The following is a 22,940-nucleotide window of genomic DNA, read 5'->3' as shown; positions in this document are numbered from 1 at the left end:
CTAATAGGATAAAAGCCGAAGGACTGATGACCATTCTAGAGGAAAATACATTGTCCACGGATGGTGTAGTGGATAGGTACCGTAAAGTCTTGGACACTCTCTAGTTCCACAGGTTTGAGCAGTTTACCAGGCCCCATGGCCCATATATTCCTACATGGGTCAGAGAGTTTTACACGGCGTACGATGTCCTGGTACCGAAGGGAAAGAAGAAGGCCAGTGCCTTTAGACCAATAGATTCCATCATGGTCTGTGGAAAAGAAGTGCGATTCAACGGTGATTATATCAACTCCGTACTTGATAAAAGGTCAGGTTTTGCCTACTTGAGTTACGCTACTATTGCGACACCTCTCGATGACCCTAAGAGATGTGGCTAGCTCCCGTTATTACTGATACCACCCGAGTTGGATTGAGATCAACATTCCTATTGTGAAGAAAGACTTGAATATAGTATCTCAGTATTGGTTTGGGTTGATAAGATGCTTCATCATGCCCTCACAAAATGAGTCCATCCTTTGCTACCCAAAGGTAGCCGGTCTCATATTAATCATAGCCCGTAAAAGCATTGACTTGGGGTTAACATAGAGCAAGAGATGGCCATGAGGGTCTAACAACGCCATACAACCCTTTCTTTCCCCTACATCATCCACATATATCTGGCCCATAGAGGTCGAGTACACACGGGATGAGGCAGATAGGAGGAGAGTTGCTCTGGTGGATGAATCCCCAGAGGTTGATGCTGAGTCCATAGCTGCATAGGCTTCTTTGCCTACATCGACCTCCGGGCCTTCAGGTACACCCGCTTCCACTCCTTCCCAAGCCCAGTTCCTTCTGTAGCTCCTCATCCTACTAGGATCACTCAGGCCATGCTCCTCAAGATGGGACACCTAGCCCATTCTACCGATGTGCAGGTTTTCCAGCTTGAGGATGAGGTTCCTTGGATAATTGAGTGAGCCATCTTAGCTGCTTTGACAACACTCCAGACATCTATTGATGCTCTTACAACGAGAGTAGAGACTTGTGAGAGTCGACAGGAGGTTATTTCTGAGGTGATGGCTTTAAAAGTCGAGGTCTTAGATTTGAGAAACGATGTGGACTATCTGAAGTCCACAGACTTTACTTCCCTCTTTGAGTCAGCAGTGGCTCAGGATGTCCCAACTACTTTTGAGATGCCTCCGACTACCACCAGAGATGTGCTTATGGATGATGTGGTTGTTGTTGAGTCAGAGGTGGGAACAAATGAAGTACATCTTAGGGAGCGATATGAGGCTATTTTTGTGGATCTGGCCGACTTGGAGGATGCTATGTTCTACACCAGCCGACAAACCTCTTTGAGAGACACCATTATGCCTGATTCGAGTGCGGTTGCAGCTGATGTTACACCAGACATTGATGCCCTGACAGATGGAGCGACTGAGTAGACAAGATTCTTCTTTACCTCCTTCTTTGTCAGTTCTATTGAATTTTGATTATTTTAGTTGCATTTGAGGACAACTGCTTTTCTTTTGTGGGTGGGGTGAGGTATTTCTATACCTACCTCTTGTAACTATATTTTGTGTATATATATATTTATTGGGTTTTTTGTTTTAAATTATGTGTTGATTCTATCTGGTGGATATTTGAGCTTGTGGCTTCTTATTTTGAATAGAAATGGTTTTTGACCCATCTGAAAATATTTGCCACCTCTTGTTCTGTTTGAATGTGGTTGTTCTTATGCAAATTTTGGTATCAGTTATGATCAATTCCAATTACTTGAATAGTGCTCGTAATTGAACAAAAATGAATGTGTGGCTAAGATAAGGGCAAATGAAATTGCATAGACAATATGTGGACTTTTTGTATCTCGTTGTGACTAGGCGATTATTGAACGGAGTCTCTTGTAATGAACATTGTATAGTAGTTCGAATGAGTCTCATTTGATATTGTTCCAATGCCTTGTCTGATGAGCTTTCCATGAACATTGTGTGTGGTGACTCCTAGAATTTTCCCCATTGGTTCAATTAACTAAGTGATGCAAGCTCTTGAAATGATCTTAGGCAATGATTTTGAGGAGTTAAACAATTTGACAATATACCTCTTTTTGTGGCCAGCCTTGTGAGATGTGTGAACTTCTCTTGAAGCCCTTTGAGCTTTATCCTTTTCTTGAAAGAAACTTGAGCAATTGTGACACTATTTATCCTTTCACCTTTAACTCTCATGAAGCGTGGTTTTTTTAATAGCCAACTTAGGGTGGTGAAAAGAAAAGGTAAATCAAGAAGTGTGAAAAAGTCCACTTTGATCCATGATCTTGAAAAGGATGGAACCTCTCCATAAAAAAAGAGAGAAAGAAAGCAAAAGAATAAGAATGAAAAAGTTGTGAAAGTTGCAAAAGAAATGGGGTGTCTGGTAGTTCATTGGAAATTGAATAATGGGGGTGAATTTTGAGCTTGAGAAAAATGCTAAAAAAAGGAAGAAAACTGATGTTCAAACCACATTTTATGAGGGTAGCAACCACTGAGCCTAAATGACCATACCTTTACACTCATTCCCGTTACAAGCCTTGAAAAGACCTTTTTGATCTTGAGTGAGCTAAAACGAATGTTGATTGGAAAATAAGGGCAAACCTATGGGTGAAGTTATGCATGTGTCTGTCTTTGTGAGAGTGAGATTCGTTTGTGATTTTGGAACTATAAATTGTTGAAGAATTGTGTGTGTATATGGAATCATCTTTGTTGCAAGGGCATTTGAGTACCTTTGTTGAGCTTGACTTTGCATTTGAAGCAAGTATTGTGAACTTCTGCATCTTTGATAATGGTAAGTCACAACTTGAATCTTTTAGTGCACAATTGATCCTTGTATGAGTAAGTTGAGTCTTGTTGTGTACATTCATGATTGAGTCTTATGAAGAACTGTTTGAGACATCTTTTTTGAACTGCTCAACTTGAGTTTTACCTGAGGACAAGCAAACGTTTAAGTTGGGTGTGTTGATGAGTCCGAGATTTGTACTCATTTAGGGCTTTGTTTATATAGATTTAGTGTCCTCAAATATTTAATTTGTGCAAATAACTAATGTTAAATACTTGATTTTTAAGTATATGGATTGAGGAACAAAGCAAGGACACAAACAAGCAATAAAAGAAACAAAACAAGCTGAAGATATGAAAAAGAGCAAGCCTGAGGATCGCCAAGAGCACTCGGCATGTCACCGATTGGCTCATCCAACTGCCTAAAGTTACAGTGTGCCAAGCCCATAAAGAAAGAACCAAGTCGGTGACTAAAAGGAGAAGTCAGTGAATTTCCGAGTTATTTCGCGAAGCCAAGATAGATCGCCCAAAGTTATAGACCTTGATGATGTTGAATGCCTAGGTGAAAGGACGATGGAAGAGACCAAAGGGCGGCTCGCCGAGTGGTTCGGCGAGCACGAGTTACTTCGCCAAATGGGCTTTCGTAGCGTATTTTCAGCGACTATAAATATGTTTTTGTACATTTAGTTTAGGTTCTTTGGAATCTTTTCACATGTTTTTTTACATTAGAATTAGTTTTTATCATCTGGAGACAGTTTTCTCTAGAGTTTTCCTGAGCTTTGAAGGATTGAAGAAATTCACTATTGAGAAATTGGAAGTGGGTATTTGAGATTTATCAAATTGGAGCATTGTAAACACGAAATCACTCATACCTAGTTGATGGATAATCAATTCCGTCACTGTTTTTACCGTTTGATAATGTCTAGCTAAAACCCCAATTCTTTAAGTGTGTTCATGTGATTATGGGCTGATTTAGCTTATGAGTTTGCTAATTGTTAGTTTAAATGCTATTTAAAAGTGAGTTTAATCATTAATTGTTGTTTCATTTAAGAATCGTAGTTCAAATGCAGTTTTATGTTTGTGTTTTTGGCTTGCTCGAGAGAGAGGTTTTAGAACTAAGGTTCTTCATTGATGGTTTGTGGGTATTAGGTTGATCTGGGTTTAGCTTGAGAGAGTAAATCCTAAATCAAATCCCACACATTTAGCTCGAAAGAGTGAATGCATTAAGGTGTGGGCTGCTCTTAATTTGCATGCTTGTTGATATTCGAGAGAAATCACCTGATTCGGGGTAATTGTTCGAGAGAAAATTACATCTATTATAGCCTAGCCTACTCACTAATATCTAGCTATTTACTAATAATTGCAATTACCCATATGTTTATAGTTGCCTATAATCGATCACATCCCAAGAATCCGTCTACTTATTGTTAATTCCTAGTGTTTGCGACTTTTTGTAGTTGATAACTAAAACCAAAACCCCCCATCTGACATTCGTCTCACCCTTTTACTTGATTAGGTCTTTAATCGATAATTTCTATTCCTATGGATGATTTGACCACATTCAAACTTCCTAATTGATTTAAGACACGTACCGCTTCTTGTGGGATTCGACCCCAACTAATTTAGTTGGGTTTTATTCTTATTTACGTTCGTTGACACTTAGAATTGGAAGTAGTGTCTTCGAAACGTTATTAATCACAACACTCTTCACGTGATTATTGCAAGCGATCTCAAACAGTGACAAGTGGAATTATTGACTATAGTGTTGAAAAGGCATATTAAAGCTTTGAGGTGGTCTATTGTCGCTATTGTACGTATTTCACTAGGTCTATGCACTCACAAAATAAATTTGGTGGATGATTGCACACCAAGTATTGAGAATCAATAAAGATTAAATTCTCTGATACAAGAAGTGGTGAAGAAAGAAATCATTGATATACCATGAGTTTACTGTATTTTTGGTACATTGCACTTAGAGTTTGTGTGTGTCCTGGGCCATTTTTTTTTTAGAAATATTTTTTTGTCTGTAATTCTTGCAAGAAATAGGCTTGGATGAGGTTGATGAAGATGCGAGCTAAAAATTGTAGAAGTAACCAACAACGGAGCCAACCACGGACCGTAGGTCCATTAACGGGTCGTGGATGGGCAGTCGTAGGTCAGGGTCTGGAAGTTGAGTTCCAGTAACTAAAACCACGAACTGACAGGATGGACCGTAGTCCAATCCACGAACCGTAGGTGGGAAAGCGTAGGTGGGAAAGCGTAGGTGGAAGCTCAAGGAAGTCTAACCAAGTGTTGAACTAAGAAGGCATCGAGGGACTGTAGGTCGACCCACGGGCCATCCTGCACATCCGTCGATTGAATATCAAAGAATTGAAGTTACATTACCTGATTTATTTTCCATGTGTTGGACAACGGAGGGTGACCTATGGACCGTAGGTCGACCCATAATTAGTAGGTCGAGGCGTCAACAAAAATCGCGTCTGAGTAGTTTATTTCCTTATATTGTTTGCTACTTAGTTTGGGATTTGTTTTCTATAAATAAGAGTTGTAATTCTCGTTTTTGGGAGTTAAACATTATTGTATACTTTGAATTTTTGTTATTGGAAAATATTTGCAAACATTTAGCAATTTAATTTTCGGAAGTTGGTCAATACGATTTGCACTTTGAATTTCAATTAAAGATTTGGATTTTCATCAATTCTCATTGTAAGTTAATGAATTCTTATAACCTTATTATGAATTGTGAATTATCAAGAATGAGTAGCTAAATCTACAACTAGGGTTTGGGAAGCATGAGCAATTAACAAAGTATGAAGAGTAATTAAGTAATTCTTGAATAGTGTTTATGAATGTATTATTAATCCTTTCACTTAGAAGTGTTTTTAATGGGTGCACACATTAGAACTTCCCTCGTTCGTACTTTCTGAACCAAGGAGGTAATGAATGAGAAAATAATTAAACAACGGAGATTTAGTGGATGCTATCTAATAGTCTAATTTGAATTGAAGTGAGGGTGAAAACTAAACTACATTGATATGATGACTAATTTGGGGTAAAAGGTAAGGGTTAGTAAAGCATACACCCGTAGACGGACCAAGGTGCGTGGTGAAATTCCCTATTTGTAGGACCAATCACTTAGGGATACTCAACTTACCAACTTTGCAATTTAAACACTATGAAAGTATTACTTTTACTAGGATTAGTGTGTTAAGAGCTTGCGGGGAACATATATGCCCTAGTTTTCATCGCATATTGATTTCTCAAATTGTTAATCTTGCTTATGCGTTACTTATTGACTCAAATCAACAATCTATTCCTTTAATTACAACCCCCTCCTTGTTTACTTTGCTCGGAAATAGTTTGACTATAAACAAGTAATCGTAAGTTAAAGTTAATTCTAAACCATATTCCTCTTGGGATCTACCCCAACCTACAAGTTAGGTTCTTTATTTTACAACGATCGCTTATGCTTCTTTAATAGAGGTGTAATTTGAGCGAATCTATCATAAAATGGCTGAATGTGGGAGTCATCTTTGTGATTACATATAGTCAGTAGGTGAGTCCGATATAATGCATTCTCAGAAAGGGTGGTATCACGTATATTCCAAACGAAAAGGCTGAGTTAGTGGCCACTAGAGCCATCTTCAGGTGGCGTATGTGCATGTACTACCGGAAGCTAAACTCATAGAAAGAGAAATATAATTTTCTCCAAACCCTATATTGATTAGATGCTTGATAGGCTTGCTGAAAAAGGATGGTATTGCTTTCTTGATGGATACTCCAGGTTCAACCGAATCTCCATTGCACCGGAAGATCAAAAGTATGCCACATTCACATGCCCCTATGTTACTTCACAATCAAGTGAATGTCGTTTGGACTATGCAATGCTCTAGCCTTCTTTCAACGATGTATGTTATCGATCATTGCAGATATGGTAGACGACTTAATGAAGGTGTACACATATGATTTCTCTGTCGTGCGGGATTCTGTTGAGGTAAGTTTGAAGCATTTGGAAATGGTGTTGAAAAGGTGTGTAGATTCAAATTTGGTTCTCAGCTAGGAAATGTGTAACTTTATGGCGAAAAAGGGAATTATTTTGGCCACAAAATTCCCGGGGAGGGTATTTAAGTCGATCAAGCTAAAATTCAACTGATCAAAAAGTTACCTCCCCAAATTTCAGTGAGAGGAGTGAGGAATTTTCTTGGGCACGCCGGTAACTATAACACGTGTTTTCAAAGATTTAACCAAGATCGTCATTACTTTGTTCCGAATTCTTGAGAAAGAAAGCACATTTGTTTTTAATGAATCTTGCATGATGGCTTTCAAAACACTTAAGGAGAAGCTTTTTTTGCCCAATAATAATTGTGCCCGATTGGAATCTCCCTTCTGAAATAATGTGTGATGCTAGTGGTTTGGCTCTAGGAGGTGTTCTTGGGCAATCAGAAAATATGTTTTTTATCCTATTTACTATGCTAGAAAACGTTAAATTGTGCTCAAAAGAATTAGAGTGTCATGGAAAGGGAATTTTTTTCTTTAGTATATGAGTATAAGAAGTTTGGCTCATATTTATTTGCTACTGTAACGACCGGGTTACGTCGTTATAGAAAAACCAACGGGAGAAAATTTGGGGCCGAAAATCATTTTCGTAGTATCTTTAAATTTCCCAACCCATTCCAGATTTGGATGAAATAAGAGTCCTTAAGGTGTAGGGAAATATGGTAGCAATCGTGTGATTTAATTGTGAATTTGATTACATGAGGCGTTAGATAACCCGTTAAGGAATCCATAAGACTTTACAGAATTGAATTTGGGAGAATAGAACTCCCGAAATCGATCTTAGCGTAAAGGGTATTTTTGTTGATCGTCGTTGGTTAGATGTTTGTTGTGAAATGGGAATTTTGGAATCCTTGAATTAGCTCTCTGTCTCACGTAACTCGGTTTGACACTGGGTTTTGACGCTCTGGCGGGGTTGCTACAGTAGGGTGACGGCCGTTGTGGCGGGCTCGATGCGAATTAAAGTCGTTAATAAACCACTAAACGACCTCATTATGCACTTTTCGACTTTTAGAGCTAAGGAACGAACCCCAGATGACTTATACTCATTATTCAACATTTTTGAGGCTAAAGGTAAACTTTTCACTCCCAGAATATGTTTTCCGATTTGTAAAACGTAATAGAATGGGTCAATATTGATTGGGGAGGGTTTTGTTAAAGATTTTTTGGTGGAAATAACCCTAAATTGGATAATTGGTATCATGGATTTGATCTAGGGTTCATAGAATTGTTATAGTTTTGGGTAATTAGTGAATGTTTGTTATTTTCCGTGTTATTGTGATTGTTTGTAGCCCAAGAACAAGCGAAACAAATCTGGAAAGAGAAAGATCAAATTTCTTAGGGTTTCAAGCTTGTTTCGAGGTAGGTGATGGTTTTGATTTTGTGATTGTGTGATGTATGCTTGTTCTTGCTTCATTATGATACTTGTATATGTATGAATGTTGCAATGTTGATCACACTTGCTGTAAATGAGTTAGATGAATTATCATTGCCATGAAATCATGATTTGAATGTATGATCTGGAGGATATACTTGTGTTTGTGATTGTGGTATGTGAATGAGATCGGTTGCCATGTTCTGGCATAACTAACTTGGATCGGTTGCCACGGTTCGGCATAAATATGGGATCAATTACCACGTTCCGGCATAAATATTAGATCGGTTGCCACGTTCTGGCATGCTAACTATTTGGGTTTTGACTCCATGAGAGGACCAATGATGTGATATAAAATGTGAAGTTGTTCATTGTTGATAATGTTGATAATGTTGTTTATGTTCTATATATATATACATGTGATTATATTGTTGTCTTGACTTGCTTATGTTGCACTTAGTGGGATAGCCACGTGATCCTACCAGTACACTGTGGTTGTGTACTGATACTTCACTTGCTCTTATTTTTATTGAGTACAAGGCATCTTCAAGCGGCTACTGACAGACCTCGCTTAGGAGAGCAGTGATCGTTTCTTAAATTTAAGGGTGAGCTAATTCTTTCGGGCTTCCATGAGTTCTCTTTTGTCTATGTCCACCATTCCGGACTTAGACCTTTACTCTAGTTAGTTTTAGTACATTAGTTGGGGTCGCATCCCTTCTTGTTTAGACTTGTTGAACTTAGATGGTTTGGTACATTGACTTTCAGGTTCTAGGTTATTTCTTCCGCATTGTTAGTTTATTATTGTTAGACTTTTGTTGGAGTTTATGGCAACTCTATTTTCATTCCTTAGTACATTTGACTTAAATACCTTAGTTTTTAGATTAGTTGCTTGGTTGGGTTGTAGTAGTGGTTCTCCCATCGGAGTGTTAGTATGGGTGTCAATCACGACGGTTTAGGTCGTGACAAAGTTGGTATCAGAGCTTAGGTTCGTTTATCTTGATGTACCGAAATGAGTCTAATAGAGTCTCACAGCACAATACGGGGACACCTTTACTTTTCTTCGAGAGGCTATAGGACTTAAGGAAATCTCTTTGTTTTCTCTTGTCTCCTTCCGTGCTATGACTTGATTCCAATTGTTATCTGGCGATTCAAATTGGTATCTAACCTCCTTTACTCTTCTGTCTGCAGATATTTAATACTAGGTATAACAATGTTAGGCCCGCAACTCCTTTTAGTGCTCCAGCTGAGGAATCTGCAGCGAGACGTCGCAGTCGAGGCAGGGGTAGAAGAAGAGCTAGGGGTAGAGACCGTGGGAGAGTAGTGCCTGCTTTGAATGAGGTACCAGTTGGTAATGCTCTTATGAATGAGAACCCTCCTACGCTTCATGAAGAGGTTGAAGAGGAGAATGCTGATGTTTAGAATATTGAGAAGCTTGGACAAGAGGAAGAGGTCTAGGCTGAGACTACAGGTATTCCTCCCATCGATTTGGTGTTAGCTCAACAAATGATGTCATTTTTGAAAGGGTTGGCTGGTCGTGGAATGCTTCCATCTGTTCAAGCAACTAAAGCTCTTGCTAATCCTCTTATTGCTACCAAGACAGGTGGAAACGTAGGTACTAATGCTTTCTTCCGTCCCTTGTTGGGTTCTGTTATGACAGGAAATGAGCATTACATGTTGATTAAGTTTTTGAAGCTTAAGCCTTCCATATTTCTTGGTTCTGAGAGTGAGGATGCGTATGAGTTCATTTTGGATTGCTATGAGAGGCTTCATAAATTGGGTATTTTTCATCAACACGGGGTTGAGTTTGTCTCCTTCCAACTTCAAGGTGAGGATAAGCAGTGGTGGAGAGCTTATATGGAGTGTAGATCTTCTACTTTACCTCCACTTACATGGACCAATTTCATGAGTTGAAAGTATTATCTGTTCATATGACTTTTGCAGGGAGAAACTTTAATGAGGTGATGGATTATGTTAAGAAAGTGGAAGAGGTGAGGAGAGACATCAAGCTAAGGCATGGGCAAAAAGGGCCAATTCGCATAATTTTCAAGTTTCTTATTCCAAGGTATCCGGAAGGCCAACTCTTGTAGCAAAGCCAATTCAGTCCATTATGCCCACCTATGCAGGTAACTACTTGGAAACTCCATCTTATAATTTTGAGGATAGCCAGGGAGTCGCGTCTTGGACAGGCGGCAGAACATCTTTTGATCGTACATGTTACAACTCTAGTGAACCTGGGCATATGATGAGGGATTGTCCCCACCCACATATGTTAGATTCCATGGAGTAGCAGTCTAGAGCAGTGGTACCCGCGGGGAATGGTAATAATGGTAGAGGACGTCCACAAAGAGGGTGACGAGGTAATCAGCGAGGTCGTGGAGGTAGAGCAAATGGTAATGGAGGTAGGGGTAACATGCAACCAGGCAGGGAAATGACTCGTCAAGATGATAGGGATCAGTGTTACGCATTTCCGGGCAAGAATGAGGCAGGGGCATCTGACGCGGTTATCACAGGTACTATTCTTATCTGTGACCGGATGGTTAATGTGTTATTTGATCCGGGTTCTACTTATCGATATGTATCCGTGTATTTGCCTCAGATATTGATATGATTTGTGATATTCTTGATGCCCCTATTCGTGTTTCTAACCCAGTTAGACAGTCAGTCATAGTTACCCATGTCTATCGTGCCTAACCTATTTTGTTTATGGGTTTTCAGACTTGTGCTGATTTGGTGATTTTGGATATGATTAACTGTGATACAATCTTAGGCATGACTTGGTTGTCCCCTTATTATTTTGTGCTTAATTGTAATACTAAGTCCGTAACTCTAAAAATTCCAAGAAGGGAAAAATTATAGTGGGAAAGGGTGTACAAGCCTAAGTAAGCTAAGATTATATCCTCCGTTCGGGCTAGTAAATTAGTAGAGCAGGGTTGTTTGTCTTATTTGGTTCATATTAGGGATGTTGAGATTGAGACTCCATCCATTGGGTCAATTCCTATGGTGTCTGAATTTAGTGAAGTGTGTTGTAATGTTTTGCCTGGTATGCCTCCGAATAGAGATATAAATTTTTGCATTGATTTAGAGCCTGGTACGCACCTCATTTCTATCCCTCCATATCGCATGGCTCCGAAAGAATTAAGAGAGCTTAAGGCTCAAATCTATCAACTTCTTGATAAGGGATTTATTCGTCCTAGTGCTTCTCCATGGGGTGCTCCAGTCTTGTTTGCTAAGAGGAAGGATGGTAGTGTGAGAATGTGTATATATTACCAGCAATAATATAGAGTCACTATTCGAAATAAGTACCCTTTGCCTTGAATAGATGATCTTTTTTACCAATTGCAAGATGTAATGGAAGATTGATTTAAGATCCGATTACCATCAATTAAAAATTAGGCCGGAAGATGTGCCTAATACGACGTTTAGAACTCGTTATGGGCACTATGATTTTTTGGTTATGTCTTTTGGTTTGACCAATGCGCCTTCAACTTTTATGAGTTTAATGCATGGGATGTTCAAGCCATTTCTTGATTCTTTCGTTATAGTCTTTATTGATGATATCTTGGTATATTTGAAAAGTGAGGAAGAGCATGCCGAACATCTTGGTATTGTTTTGGGTATTCTTGGGAAATAAAAGTTGTATGCTAAATTTTCTAAGTGTGAATTTCGGTTGAAATCGGTTGCATTTTTGGGGTATGTAGTTTCAAAATAAGGGGTAATGGTAGATCCTCAAAAGATTGAGGTGGTAAAGAATTGGGTTCGGCCTAGCTCTATGATGCAAGTTAGGTGTTTTGTGGGACTCACTAGCTATTATCGTTGATTAGTGAAGAACTTTGCTTTTATCGCCACTCACTTGACTAATTTGATCAAAAAGGATATACCATTTGAATGGACTGAAAAATGTGAGGAGAGCTTCCAAAACCTCAAGACTCTCTTGACCACCACACCTATTCTAGCATTACCGATTAAAGGTAAATATTTTATTATTTATTGTGATGGTTCACATTCTAGTTTGGGTAATGTATTGATGCAGGATAAGAATGTTATAGCTTATGCCTCGCGTCAATTGAAGGTACATGAGAGGAATTATCCAACACATGATTTAGAGTTGGCAGCGGTAGTGTTTGCTCTTAAGATATTGCGGCATTACCTCTGTGGTGTTATGTGTGAAGTATTTACCGATCATCGTATTTGCAGCATGTGTTCACTCAAAAGGATCTGAATTTGAGACAACGAAGAAAGATGGAGCTACTGAAGGATTATGATGTGACCATTCAATATCATTTGGGAAAGGCTAATTTGGTGGCAGATGTTTTGAGTCGAAAAGCGATGAGTATGGGTAGTTTAGCTTGCTTGACTGTATCCAAGAGACCCTTGGCTAAAGAGATTCAGACCTTAGAGCCGAAATTCATGCAATTATGCATATCAGAAAGAGCTGGGGTGTTAGCTAGTTTTAAGGTAAGGGCCACATTCATTAAGGAGATCAAGGCCAAACAATTTGAGGATGAGAATTTGGAGGAACTTAGAAAGAAGACTACGATTGGTAAGGCACAAGAGACCACTCTTGATGCGGATGGTGTGCTAAATTTTAAAGGGAGAATATGTGTTCCTAGAGTAGATGACTTGATTCAGAAATTGTTGGCAGAGTCTCATGGTTCGCGATATTCTATTCAACCGGGTGTGACCAAGATGTATAGAGCTTTGAATCGAATTTATTGGTGGTCGAGCATGAAGAGAGACATAGCGGAGTTTGTGGTGAGTGTCAAAATTGTTAACAAGTGAAATATGAACATCAAAGGCCTGCGGGTTACTTCAAAGAATTCCAATTCCGAAATGGAAGTGGGAAAGAATAGCCATGGATTTTGTTGTTGGTCTTCCGAGGCTTTTGGCGATATTTGATTTTATTTGGGTAGTGGTTGATAGATTGACTAACTCAGCCCACTTTATTCTGGAAAGAATAGATTATAATGCTGAACAATTGGCAAAGGTTTATGTGAAAGCGATAGTAAGGTTGCATGAGGTACCCCTTTCTATCATCTCAGACCGTGGTACCCAATTCACATCCAAGTTTTGGAGGAAAACGCATGATGAATTGGGCACACAACTCACTTTTAGTACAGCCTTCCATCCACAAACAGACAGGCAGTCATAAAGAACTAGTCAAGTGTTAGAGGACATGTTGAGGGCATGCGTGATTGATTTTGGAGGGCATTGGGATAAGTTCTCTTATAACAATAGTTATCACTCCAGCATTGATATGGCACCATTCGAGGCACTCTATGGGAGGGGATGTAGATCACCCATACGATGGTTTGAACATGTAGATGTGAAACCATTAGGAGTTTATTTAGTGAAGGATGCTCAAGATAAGGTGAAGAGTATTCAAGCTAAGCTTTTAGCATCCCAGAGTAGAATAAAGAAGTATGCGGATCATAAGGTAAGAGAAATGGTGTTTCAATCTGGTGAAAATGTTCTTCTTAAGGTATCACCCATGAAAGATGATAACAGCAAGGTTAAGGGAGATCACAAATAGAGAATTAAATATTAGAATGCGGAAGCACAAAGAAAAGAAACAAAAAAAACTAAATAAAGATATGGGAAATTCAAAGGAAAGATCCACGAATTTCCAAAGATTAGATGTTCTAAGGCCTTGAAAAGATCCAAGTAACAACGTATAGATTTATGGAAGAAATCTAACGCCTTTACTTGAGAAAACGAATCAAAACGATAGATTCGGATCTTGACCGCTTTATGAGTAACTAAAGACAATAATTAGTATGTAGAAACTAATCACCTTCTAAAGAATACCAAAAAGAAACCAAAGATATCACAAGAAGAAGTTACTTTATACCTTAAACTATGAAACTAGTAAAGGTTTAAAGATAAATTCTCAAAGAACAAGTCACAAAGGTTCAAAGAACTCTCTCAAATATTATTAATATCAATCTAAAAATTGTCTTTAATGAATGAAAAGGACTCCTATATATAAATAAATAAATAAGGTAAATCCCAACTAGGAAAAGAATCTTGACAATCTTGGAAAGTTTGACTAGTCTTCTCTCAAAACTTGGGCAGAAAGCAACTCTTGTTGTGGCTGATTCTTGGACTCTTCTTGACCTTTTTTGCACGAAATTGGACCTTAAAATTCCTCATCTTGGGCTTGAATTTGGGCCACCAAATAATTGTAGCATTTGGACAATTCCTCTCCCTTGGGCTTGAGCTCTTCTTCCCCAATAAGAAACCTTTGGATCAGCGATTGAAGCCCATTGAGTTTATCATTGAACTCCTTGGTTTGAGATCTTGTTATGGGCCTCCTTGGAGTTTCTAAAGCATCATCCTTGTCCTTCAATGGAGTAGAGCTTCCTCCATGCTATCATTCCCCTCTTCTTGAAGAGAATTCGTCCTCGAATTCAAATCTGCATCAAAATGGGAAAGATCAGAAACATTAAAAGTAGCACTAACTTGGAACTCACCAGGAAGATCAAGTTTATAAGCATTGTCTCCAATCCTTTCAAGGACTTTGTATGGCCCACTTCCTCTAGGATCTAGTTTGGTCTTTCTTTTGGAAGGAAATCTTTCCTTTCGCATATGCACCCAAACCAAGTCACCAGGTTTAAAAACAACATATTTTCTGCCCTTATTCCTTCGCAATGCAACTTCTTTGTTCTTCTTTTCAATTGCAAGCCTTGTTTGTTCATGAATTTTCTTCATCATATCAGCCTTCTTCTTACCATCAAGATTAGCAAAATCATTAGTAGGCAAAGGCAATAAATCAAGGGGGGTAAGGGGGTTGAATCCATATACAACTTCAAAAGGAGTCTTACCAGTAGAAGAATGGAATGTTCTATTATAAGCAAATTCTACAATAGGTAAGTAATCTTCCCAAGAAGTCAACTTTCCTTTCAAAATAGCCCTCAACATGTTCCCTAAAGTTCTATTAACCACTTCCGTTTGCCCGTCCGTTTGTGGGTGACAAGATGTAGAAAATAGCAATTTAGTTCCCAACTTTCCCCAAAGAATTCTCCAAAAGTGACTTAAGAACTTGGCATCCCTATCGCTAACAATAGTTCTAGGTATTCCATGCAATTTAACCACTTCCTTTACAAACAAGTCAGCCACATGAGATGCATCATTAGTCTTTTTACATGGGATAAAACGAGCCATTTTAGAAAATCTATCTACTACCACAAATATACTATCCTTACCATACTTAGTCCTTGGCAGCCCCAATATGAAATCCATAGAAATATCAATCCAAGGGGAATTAGAAACAGGTAAAGGAGTATAAAGACCATGCGGCAATGTTCTAGACTTAGCCTGTTTACATTCAAGACAATAAGAACACACTTTTTCAACATCCTTTCTCATGCTAGGCCAATAAAAATGTTCAGAAAGTATTTCCAGTGTTTTGGGTACACCAAAATGTCCCATTAGCCCTCCACAATGTGCTTCCCTAACAAATAGTTCACGCAACGAGCAGTTAGGAACACATAATTTATTTTCCTTGAATAGAAATTCATCTTGAAGATTAAATTTCTCAAAAGGACCTAACTTACATTCAGCAAAAATCTCACCAAAATCAGAATCATTAGCATAGAGGAACTTGATTTGGTCAAAACCCAATAACTTTGAAGTAAGAGTAGAGATCAAAACATACCTTCTTGAGAGTGCATCAGCAACCACATTCTCCTTTCCTTGTTTGTAAGCAATTACATAAGGAAAAGTTTCAATAAACTCTACCCATTTAGCATGCCTACGACTAAGTTTACCTTGGCTCTTCAAGTATTTTAATGACTCATGATCAGTCTTGACCACAAATTCTCGAGGCCACAAGTAGTGCTGCCATGTAGCTAACGCCCTCACCAAGGCATATAGCTCCTTATCATAAGTTGAGTAGTTCAATGTTGCTCCACTTAGCTTTTCACTAAAGTAGGCAATTGGCTTGGAGTCTTGCATCAAAACTGCACCTATGCCCTTACCAGAGGCATCACACTCAACTTCAAAAGACTTAGAAAAATCAGGCAATTGCAAAAGAGGCGCAGAACACAATTTATCCTTCAGCAAGTTAAATGCATCATCTTGTTCCTTTCCCCATGTAAAAACCTTATCTTTTTTAATAACTTCAGTTAAAGGAGCAGCAATGGTGCTAAAGTCTCGCACAAACCTCCTATAAAAACTAGCAAGTCCATGAAAACTCCTAACTTCAGTTACACTATTAGGTTTAGGCCATTCTTTTATTGCCTTGATTTTCTCATCATCTACTTCAACTCCCTTAGAACTGACCACAAAACCTAAGAAAACCACACGATCCACACAGAAAGTACACTTTTTGAGATTAGCAAATAAGCGCTGATTTCTAAGAACTTCAAAAACTTGTTTTAAGTGCTCTAGGTGTTCATCCAGATTTTGAGAAAAGATCAAGATGTCATCAAAATACACCACAATAAATTTTCCATGGAAATCTTTAAAAACATGATTCATTAGTCTCATAAAAGTGCTTGGTGCATTAGTCAAGCCAAAGGGCATAACTAACCACTCATAAAGTCCATATTTGGTCTTAAAAGCAGTTTTCCATTCATCTCCAGGATTCATACGAATCTGATGGTAACCACTCTTTAGATCAATTTTAGAAAAGATTTTGGAACCATACAGTTGGTCCAACATGTCATCAAGACGAGGGATAGGATGGCGATACTTTACCGTTATCTTGTTGATGGCTCGACAATCTACACACATCCTCCATGTTCCATCCTTTTTGGGGACCAATAGGACTGGAACAGAGCATGGGCTCATACTCTCTCGAACAAATCCCTTTACAAGCAATTCTTCAACTTGCCGTTGTAATTCTTTGGTCTCTTCAGGATTGCTCCTATAGGCAGGCCTATTAGGAAGTTGAGACCCAGGCACAAAGTCTATTTGGTGCTCAATCCCTCTCAAAGGTGGCAATCCCTTTGGAGTGTCATCAGGAAAAACATCTTCAAAATTCTGCAAAAGAGAAGAAACACTATTTGGCAAAGAAGGAGTTAGTTGTTCAAAATTAATCAATACTTCTTTGTAAGTAAGTAGTATTATGGGCAGTCCCTCTCTCCTAGCATTCAAACACTCTTTGGCTTTTATATAAAGGCTCTCATTTTTCTTTTCCTTAGCCTCTTTCCTCTCACCAAAACATTTTATTTTTTTACTCACACCCTCTTTTACCTCTTTACTTAGATCGCTGCCCTCTCTCTCTTTCTCTCGGCCATCTCTCTTTTTTTCTATCTCTTGGCCTTTTTCTTTTCCCTCAAGCTCACTTTTTACCTCTCCCTTTTGTTTTCCCATTGTTTCCCTCAATCGTTTTTGATCTTCAAACACTTGAGAAGGAGATAATGGTGCAAGAGTATACTTCTTACCATTATGCAGAAGACTATACCTATTCTTTCTCCCATGATGATTAGTATCCCTATCATACTGCCAAGGTCGGCCAAGTAAAACATGACATGCTTGCATTGGAACTACATCACAAAGAATCTCATCTTCATACCTACCAACATTGAATGAAATCATGCATTGTTTGTTTACTTTTACTTCTCCACAATCATTCAACCATTGGAGCCTATATGGGGTAGAGCGCTTCATGCATGCAATTCCTAGTTTATCCACCAAGTATGAACTCACCACATTTGCACAACTTCCCCCATCAATAATCATAGAATAAGTCTTCCCTTTTATCCCACACCTAGTATGAAACAAATTCTCTCTCTGCCCTTCATCAACACTACCCAAATTGATAGTCATAATTCTCCTAACCACCCCAATTATACCATCATTAGGCAGTTCCAAATCATCTTCCTCACTTACACCTTCTCCCTCTTCTTCTTCCCCCTCACTTTTTTCACTCTCATATTCTCCATTCTCTCTAAGTAGGATGTTTCTTCTACTTGGACATTCATGCATCATATGCCCCCTTCCATGACATTTGTGACATTGAATAGAACTTGAAGGTTTAGAAGATTTAGGATTAAAGGTTTTACCTCCCTCCTCAACCTTACCTTTACCTCTATCATCTTGAGGTTTGGAAGGAGCTTTCCCCTCTTGAGTTGACCATGGCTTCTTAGAGATAGTGTTTGATCGACTTCTCCATGAGTTATTTTGCTGCTTTTTCTCAATTTGTTTTTCAACTTTTACAGACAAATCAACTAACTCATCTAAAGTTACATATTGTTGTATCTCTACTACATTAGCTATTTCTGTATTTAAACCATTTAAAAATCTAGCTATTGTAGCCTCTTCTTCCTCCATGCAGTTAGCTTGGATCATAGCCATATCCATGCTTTTGAAGTACTCATCCACCGACATGGAGCCTTGCTTCAAGCGTTGAAGGCGAGATGGTAGATCTCTTTGGAAGTATGATGGAATAAATCGCTTCCTCATTACCCTCTTCATCTCTGCCCACGTAGCAATAGGTGGTAACTCCTCTTGCAATCTGTCCCTAGCAAGCTTTTTCCACCAAGAAGCAGCATAATCAGAAAACTCAACAATAGCAAGTTTAACTTTCTTACCCTCAGAGTAGTTATGGCAATCAAAGATGGCTTCAACTCGTCTCTCCCAATCAAGGTACAAGTCTGGATCCCTTGTCCCCTTGAAAGATGGCATCTTCATCTTTATACTATTTATATTATCATCTTCTACTCTACCTCTTTGTCCCCTCCTATCTCTTCTTTCTAGATTAAATTCAACATCAAAATCATCATTATCATATTCAGGATTTACAAAAGGGATATGGGGTACATTCCTTCTAACTTGGGGTCTAACATTATTTGGGGGTACAACATTATTCTCCCTCCTAATTGCAGCTATGGTGTCATTCTGTTCGATAATCATATCCCTCATCTCTTGAAATTGAAGGGTCCATCTCTCAAATTGTTGGTGCATAGCTTGAAGGGTGAAGTCGTTCCTTCCTTTGACCTCGGCTTCTAAACGAGCCCTTTCCTCATTACCACCTGAATTAGACATCTAAAAAAAAAAGAATAAATGATCAAGTATCACACTTTTAATATGGCTTTTACCCTCTTTTAAACTCACCCACACTTGCCTTTTTCCACTCAAAATCACCTTTGAACGAGAATACTTTGTAGATTTATAATTAAACCAAAACGTGTATCAAGTTCGTAGTAATAAAGTATGGAATCTTGGGGTACAAAAGAAAGTAAAGAACTAGTCCTAGAACAAGTAGGATTTAGTTGAAACAAAACGCGAATAAAAAGGAACTTATTTTAGAATTATAAGAACAAGAAAAAAAAATTCCTCTTATTCTTAAAGGTCTAGAATCCCCTCTTCTTGCTACCTTCTTGCTTGGAAACAAATTAATGCAAAACTTGGAGAGCAAGTAATAAGTTTACTTGGAGAGCAAGTAATAAGATTTCTTGAATAGCAAGTAATAAGCTTTCTTGGGTATCAAGTAATCAAATTTCTTGGAGGACAAGTAATCAGATTTCTTTGAGAGCAAGTTATAACTTTTTTTTTTTTTCTGTTCACGCAACTGTAATAATTTTTTTTTTTTTTTTTTTTTTCACGACGCTACTGTTCACGCTATTTTTTTTATTTTTTATTTTTTTTTGTTGTTGCTCTAAGAAGAAATCCCAAGATTTATCAAGAACGGAATCTTGATAGAACCGCTCTGATACCACTTGATAACAGCAAGGTTAAGGGAGATCACAAATAGAGAATTAAATATTAGAATGCGAAAGCACAAAGAAAAGAAACAAAAAAAACTAAATAAAGATATGGGAAATTCAAAGGAAAGATCCACGAATTTCCAAAGATTAGATGTTCTAAGGCCTTGAAAAGATCCAAGTAACAACGTATAGATTTATGGAAGAAATCTAACGCCTTTACTTGAGAAAACGAATCAAAACGATAGATTCGGATCTTGACCGCTTTATGAGTAACTAAAGACAATAATTAGTATGTAGAAACTAATCACCTTCTAAAGAATACCAAAAAGAAACCAAAGATATCACAAGAAGAAGTTACTTTATACCTTAAACTATGAAACTAGTAAAGGTTTAAAGATAAATTCTCAAGAACAAGTCACAAAGGTTCAAAGAACTCTCTCAAATATTATTAATATCAATCTAAAAATTGTCTTTAATGAATGAAAAGGACTCCTATATATAAATAAATAAATAAGGTAAATCCCAACTAGGAAAAAAATCTTGACAATCTTGGAAAGTTTGACTAGTCTTCTCTCAAAACTTGGGCAGAAAGCAACTCTTGTTGTGGCTGATTCTTGGACTCTTCTTGACCTTTTTTGCACGAAATTGGACCTTAAAATTCCTCATCTTGGGCTTGAATTTGGGCCACCAAATAATTGTAGCATTTGGACAATTCCTCTCCCTTGGGCTTGAGCTCTTCTTCCCCAATAAGAAACCTTTGGATCAGCGATTGAAGCCCATTGAGTTTATCATTGAACTCCTTGGTTTGAGATCTTGTTATGGGCCTCCTTGGAGTTTCTAAAGCGTCATCCTTGTCCTTCAATGGAGTAGAGCTTCCTCCATGCTATCAAAAGAGGTGGTGAGATTTGGTAAGAAGGGTAAGATAAGTCCTAGATACATTGGTCCATTTGAGATTCTTGAATGTGTAGGACCGGTAATGTATAGATTGGCTTTACCTCCTAATCTATCGAGTGTTCATCAGGTATTTCATGTATCAATGTTAAAGAGGTATTATGGTAACAGAGACTATATCATTAAGTGGGACTCAATTGTGTTAGACAAGGACCTCCAATATGAGGAGGAACCGATTACAATTCTTGATCGTGATGTGCGTAAGTTGAGCACCAAGGAGATTAAGTCCATGAAAGTTCAATGGAAGCATCGTCCAGTTGAGGAAGCTAGTTGGGAAACCGAGAAGGATATGCAAGACAAGTATCCCCAATTGTATGTCGATTCAGGTACTACTTCATTGTTTCCTTAGCCTACTTTTCCTAAGTTTGTCACTTGGGGATGAGTGATTTGTAAATTGGTATCTATTGTAACGACCGGGTTCCGTCGTTATAGAAAAACCAATGGGGAAAAATTTGGGTCGGAAAACCTTTTTCGTAGTATCTCAAAAATTTCCAACCTATTCTAGATTTGGACAAAATCGGAGTCCTTAAGGTGTAGGGAAATATAGTAGAAATCAGGTGATTTAATTATGAATTTGATTACATGAGGTGTTAGATTGTCGCGACCCGAGAGCATCCTCTAGTCGTAACACGGCGTACTTGACCCCGAATGGGTCTTATACAAGACCTTAGCATAATCATCATTGCATAAAGACATTGAATAATACGGAATTTAAAAACGTTTCACAATCAATATCAAACTCTTTCATAATAGAAAATAGAGTGTCTAGACGTCGTCTCATTAACCATCTAAGTACAACATAGAAGTCTCAAATAGGGACCATAGCCCTTTACAATAAAAGAGTCTCATAATAGGAAGTACATAGAAGTCTATTAGTCTATTACAATATAAAGAAACATAAGTGGCATCATGTTGTCCTCGAAACATGAGGATATACCAAAGTCCTGGAGAATGCAATCCAAGCCTTCTTATCTTCACAATGAGAACCTACTAGTTGGAACCCACACTTAGTTGAAAAATGGAAGAAATATGGGTTAGCACGATCAATTGTACTAAGTATGGAAGCCATGCAATTAAAACCATTTAAAACATGTATAAAAGGGACTTTTGATTAAAACATGCTATTTCAAGTTAAATGCCACAATGCACATTCAAGTAATACATAATCAATCCATACCATAAGATAGAGAGACATTCATGACCATAAGTAACATCATACTTAACCAAAGTTCATATCTTACATGTTTGAGTTCAATTAACATCATACCGTAAAGACACCACCCATGACCCCCTTTCAAGTTCACTTGTGCAATGTACATATGAAATCCCATACCCCCATATATACTAACTAAAGCCATCAAGAAGGCCCAAGTGTAGTCACATGCATAATCAACATCATAATAGGTGAAACCAACCTTAACATCATACATAAGTTGCCATATATAAAGGACTCACACAAGAACTCCTCAAAGAACCCATTTGTGCAATGTCTAGGTAAAGTCCCATACCCTTACCTATACCAAGTAGTATCCTTCAAGAAGCCCTAGCTAGAGTTCATATTCATATTCATAACTAATATTCATTTCTTAGTTCATATTCCTTCAGCATAGGGAGATTAGCAATATAACCGACATACCATATGACCTACATGGAATCCGGTGTTCTACTCCCACACCGAAAAGAGAGTGTCCTACTTTCCTAATGTAGGACATGCATAATAGCTTCTAAGTGGATCCACTAGCTAAAACCTATGTGGGCACACAGTTAATGGATATGGATATTGCTACTAGAAACCTTGTACTAGTAGCGTGCGGGTTCCCATCTGATGAGACACCGTAATGTGAACCCAACTACTAACGTTAAAGACCTATCTCATATTCATATCCGCTCGGTGCTAAGCACAATTACCTTTAAGTAACATTAAGCCTTTACTTAATTTTATTGTTCATAGGAGGGTGCACTTAGGCATTAACCCCAAATTACATCATATTAGCTCAAGGACTCATTAGGTGAGAAAATCCATTCATCCTAAGAATCAAGAACATGTGAGAATGTTCCCTCATATCATAGTCATATAGTGTTTATTAGAATTATCTTCCATTCAACATACCAACACTATCATAATTATAG

General features: G+C 38.1%; 2 protein-coding genes across 4 annotated transcripts in view; one reads left to right on the top strand and one right to left on the bottom strand.

Annotated features, from left to right (window-relative positions):
• The window catches only part of LOC125825752 (elongation factor 1-gamma 2-like), a 1,064,241-nt gene that overhangs the window by 891,586 nt on the left and 149,715 nt on the right, over nucleotides 1–22,940 (bottom strand). The gene's annotated exons all lie outside the window — the stretch shown is intronic.
• On the top strand, nucleotides 876–1,418 carry LOC125825735 (uncharacterized). Its single transcript, XM_049505047.1, has 2 exons — nucleotides 876–929; nucleotides 981–1,418. Exons 1-2 carry the CDS (start codon nucleotides 876–878, stop codon nucleotides 1,416–1,418), a joined length of 492 nt encoding a protein of 163 aa, XP_049361004.1.

Source organism: Solanum verrucosum, unplaced genomic scaffold, assembly GCF_900185275.1.
Source record: "Solanum verrucosum unplaced genomic scaffold, falcon-dt-bn FXZP01000003.1, whole genome shotgun sequence".
In the NCBI taxonomy this organism is placed as follows: Eukaryota; Viridiplantae; Streptophyta; class Magnoliopsida; order Solanales; family Solanaceae; genus Solanum; species Solanum verrucosum.
This window is presented reverse-complemented; position numbering and strand designations above follow the sequence as displayed.